The following is a 4487-nucleotide window of genomic DNA, read 5'->3' as shown; positions in this document are numbered from 1 at the left end:
AAAAAAAAAAAAAAAAAAAAAAACAACTAGTTCTGACAATGTTTATTATATTTTTAAAATTATAATTCTGGCTAATAGTCAAAGCTATAAAGTTTTTCTCCCTCAGGGAAAACTGTAAAACTCAGAAGCATTCATTGAAAAACACCAGAAATACTCTACTGTATATAAATTACAGAAAAATCATGAGAGGAATTAAAACAAGAAACAAAAGCACTCATTTATTCCTTTTTTAAAAAATGTATTGAGCACCTACCAGGAACGAGGCACTCTCCTGGAGACAGAAAGATCAAAGACATTCCCTTCTCTCACAGAACTGATGCTCAAGCGGGGGAGAGAACAATTAAACAATCACTTACAAAGTATGATAAATATGACTGATAGGAGTACACATTGGTGCAAAGAGCTCAGATGAAGGAAAACCAGAGAAGGTCTCCCAAACAAAGTGACATATGTATAGGCTTAGGGTTTAGACCTAAAAACTGGGGGGGGGGGGGGAGTGGGGGAGGTAGGAAAAATGTTCCAGAGAAAAAGACTTGGAGGTGAGAACAAAGATTCAGAATGAAGGGGAGTGGAGAAGAGAGAGAGAGAGATGCAGAGAACCTGAGACAAGATGAAGCTTAAAAAGGTAAAGCAGGAACCAGATCACAAATGATCTGGTAAGATGTGTTTGTTACGGAATGTGGCCTTTATCTTAAGGCAACAGAAAACTAAAGGGTTTTTAGCAGAAAAAAGGCCATATTAAAATTAGCATATTAGCAAACAATAATATAACTGAAATGAAGAATAAATTAGAAAAAGATGCCATGGGAGGCAGGAAGAGCAGAGTGGCTGCCGTTACAGGTATCTCGGATTAGAGATGATGGTGGTATGGAGGAGGACTGTGGTAATTAGTATGGAAAGAAAAAGACTGGCCAGAGAAAGATTAGAAAGGTTGAACTGACAAGATTGGATGTGGGGACTAGCTAGACTGGGGGAAAGGAAAGGAGAACAAAGTTAAATATTATTCCTAGATTTCTGGATCTTGCAATCTGAACTTAATATTTCCCTTCTATTGGAAATACTTACAAGGTTCTAAAAACATTAGTTTCTTTTCAGTTACACACATTGATATAAACAGTGCAAAAAATATTTTAGATTTGGTTCTAGCAAACATGATTTTTATCTCTTGAACCATCTCCCACCTTTTCTACAATAAAGTATTAAAATGAGTCTGTATTCCACACCAAAAGGAAAAAGGAAATTTAGTTAATAAAGATAGGTGCTCAGTGCATGGAGAAGGCCAGCTTGAAATTAAAGTTTGCTATCCAAAGTGAACCCTCAGATGAAAAAGTCAAGGACTGACAGTATCCCCAAACCAGAAAGTGTCTCAAAAGTGTTTTCTGTGAACCTATTATATTACCAAAATAAGCACAGGACTAGCTTTTTCATAAAACCATGACAGGCTTTCTTTTTACAGCAGAATTTGATAAAATTTTGGCAAGCCAAATAAAATAGATCTATAGAAAAAAAAGAGCACCACCCTTTGAAACACAATGCCAAGAACAAAAAGCACTTGCATTCAAAAACTCACTCATTGATTCAGAAGTTTAGGTGCTCTAAACTTCTGTAAATAGATTAACATTGGCCAAGCAGATTAGGCGCTCTTTAATCTTTCATTTTGTCTCTATAAAACTATAACCAATACTGTGAACATATACCGTCTACTCAGGAACGAAATTTCAAGAGCTACTCATTCCCTTAAATGTTTTACCACCTTATAAACAGAATACCATATTAAGTTTGTATATCAATGTATTTATAATGTATGTATTTATATATTCATACAGGGGTAACAAATTAGATGGTACGTACACCTTACTGTCTTTGCAAAAATTGAAAATACTACTTGTATACTCTCAAGGTGATTTTACATATCACAAAATAAGAATTTCCTCACATTGAACGGATTCAACTAATCTATGAAATAAAAATTAGATGCCCCACTACTGGTATCTTAGAACCCCTTTCACCCAACTCCCATGGGTTTCTCCCATGCACTCTTTTATCAGTTATCTAGGGAGTCTGTGAGGGATGGGTTATCATTTCACTTGCAAAACAGGAATGTGTTCAGTTAACTATGAAAAATGAACAAAAACTATGTTTTCTGAACTGTCATCATTTTCCCCTTTCAGTCTATGTGGCAGAAGGACCCATTTCTCACGAAAACTAACAATAAGCTTGGCGAATCCTGACTGCTATCAGAGGGACTATCCCCTAACACACACACATGTCCACTAACTTCAAGTCTCTGACAAAATGTACTCTCCCCACTCTCTCATATTGGAGGAAAGGAGAACTTTCCTTCTATAGCTATACAAATAAATGTCTTGCTGGCCTTTCTACAGTTTCCTATCGATGGGCATCGCTTCAAACTAGTTTAAGACTCGCGATACATCTTTCACGCCTTAGTTGAGGAAGATGATGCTAATACAATAATTTGCTAAAGATTACAATGCTGACGACTGAATGTGTACTGTCAAACAAAGCTTAGAATTATACTGTAATATAAGGAAAAAGTCCTCAGGAAAGAACATATCCCTAAAGCCGTAAACACAAAATTTTAACATAATTAGAAGGCCACGTAGATAATATTAACTCAAAATCTCCCTGACTTCGACAGTTGCTACCAAGTTTTCCCGTGAAATGGAGGTTAGGGATCGGCCTTAAAATGGTCAGAAAGAGAAGAGACTCTCCTAGAACTGAAAGGGGGAAGAGAAACCAGAGAAGAGAAACATGGTGAGAAAAGAGAAAAACTAGCCCTAACGCGCCAAAAGGTCTATTCAACAACAAAAAAGACATTTTTGAACCGATTTACGAGGGGTAACCCGAGCCCAAACCCCCGCAGACCGAGGGGCGAACCGCGGAGTCTGGGGAGGAAGGAGCCCGAGCCCAGTGACAATAGGAACCGTTCCTTTCTAGGAGTGGGGGCTCCGAGAGGAGACCGTGCCTCGCCCGGGCCGCCTTCCCGTCCGCTCGGGAGAAGCTAGACCCACCTGGAGACCGCCATGGCCGGGCGCCGGCGGTTCGGAGCTCCCCGCGAGCGACGCGCCGCGCTGCCGAGGCGCTAGTTTCCAGGGAGCGGAGCGGCGCAGGCCCAGGCCACGGAGCAGATAGGAGCGGCCGGTGCAGCGCAGGATGTCCCGGCGCGGGCCCTCGGGCATCTGCCCCGTCGCCTACCAGAGCTCGTCCCTGCCGCGGCCCGGGAGCAAGGGTCTGAGACGGCGGCGGAGGCAGCACTCCTCCGACCCACACGACTTCAAACCGGGTGCCCCCAACCCCGCTCTTTGCTGACGCAGGCGTCGGCACGCCGGACTGAGCGTCAGCGCGCCGGAAGTGACGCCCGCTCACCGCCAGTGGCTCCGCTCCGCCGCTGAGTAGGAGTATGAACCCTTACGGCCAGGCGGCGCGCGCCGCCAAAAAAAGCTGTCTTTGCTCATCTAGAGGGGGTCGGTAGTCTTCATACGAGGCGAGAGAGAAGAAATGAGTCCACTTATTTTCTAGGGAAGGAAAAGAAGCGATCTAGCCAAGGTTCTGGGAGTTAAAACCTTTGCTTCTAATTCCTCACTGCCCCGATCCCCATCTCACCAGACTGCTTCTAGAGAAAGCAGAATCCACAGGACCATGGCATGCTCTAGTCCAGGTGGCGATGCCAGTGGGAGGGGTGAAATCCAGAAAGATCTGCAACGGCACTGAAGACACGGCTCGAATGTTTGCCATCTCTCTGCCATATGTTCTGCCTAGGTATTGGAGGGAAGGTATTACGTCAACCATTTTGCCATGTTTGATTTCTTAATTGCTTGTGTTGTTGGTACCATGATTTTCTCAACCATATTTGAAAACTCTCAGCCATTTATTTATTTGCTTATGTGGCTGTTCAGTCGCTTAATTTGTTAGGCTTTTAAACATTCTTCTGTCACCTAGTGCAGGCCCTTATCACCTTAAACTTGATTTTTATGATAGTAGTCAAAGTAATATTTCTCCAGCTTCAACTGAGCCCATCTTAAAGGCCTCCAGCAGATTAATCTTCATGAAACACTGCATTCACCGTGTCACTCCTCTGCTTATAAAACTTATCCATTGGCTTCTCATTATCTGTAGAGGCTTTGCCTCAACCCTGAGTCTTTTTTATCTATAAAATGAGGCTAATGAGAAGTACTATAGAAATAAAATGAGGTCATGTACCTAGAAAAGCTTACAAGAGTTTATAAAGCATAAAGGGAAAGAAACTAACTTAAGAACCTATGTGTTAGGCATTTGGCATGCATTATCTCATATAATTTGTAGGCCAACCCTGTAAAGTAAGTTTTAATCTTCATTTACAGGTGAGAAAACTAAGCTCAGGAAGGTTAAGTAATTTGCCCAAGATCCAAGCTACTAATAATATTTACTGTTCATTCTTAAACGAATATTAATTTGGCCCCTGCTCTATGCCAGAAACTCTGCTCAGC

At 42.0% G+C, this 4487-nt stretch overlaps 1 protein-coding gene across 1 annotated transcript in view; it reads right to left on the bottom strand.

Moving 5' to 3' along the window:
• The window catches only part of BTAF1 (B-TFIID TATA-box binding protein associated factor 1), a 96728-nt gene extending 93584 nt beyond the window's left edge, over positions 1-3144 (bottom strand). The window contains exon 1 of the mRNA XM_007471554.1: positions 3033-3144. Within this exon, the coding sequence (XP_007471616.1) occupies positions 3033-3046 (14 nt within the window). The 5' untranslated portion in view covers positions 3047-3144. The remainder of the gene's footprint in view (positions 1-3032) is intronic.
• Between the last annotated feature and the right edge of the window lie 1343 nt (positions 3145-4487).

Source organism: Lipotes vexillifer, unplaced genomic scaffold (genome assembly GCF_000442215.2).
Source record: "Lipotes vexillifer unplaced genomic scaffold, Lipotes_vexillifer_v1.1 scaffold325, whole genome shotgun sequence".
NCBI lineage: Eukaryota > Metazoa > Chordata > Mammalia > Artiodactyla > Lipotidae > Lipotes > Lipotes vexillifer.
This window is presented reverse-complemented; position numbering and strand designations above follow the sequence as displayed.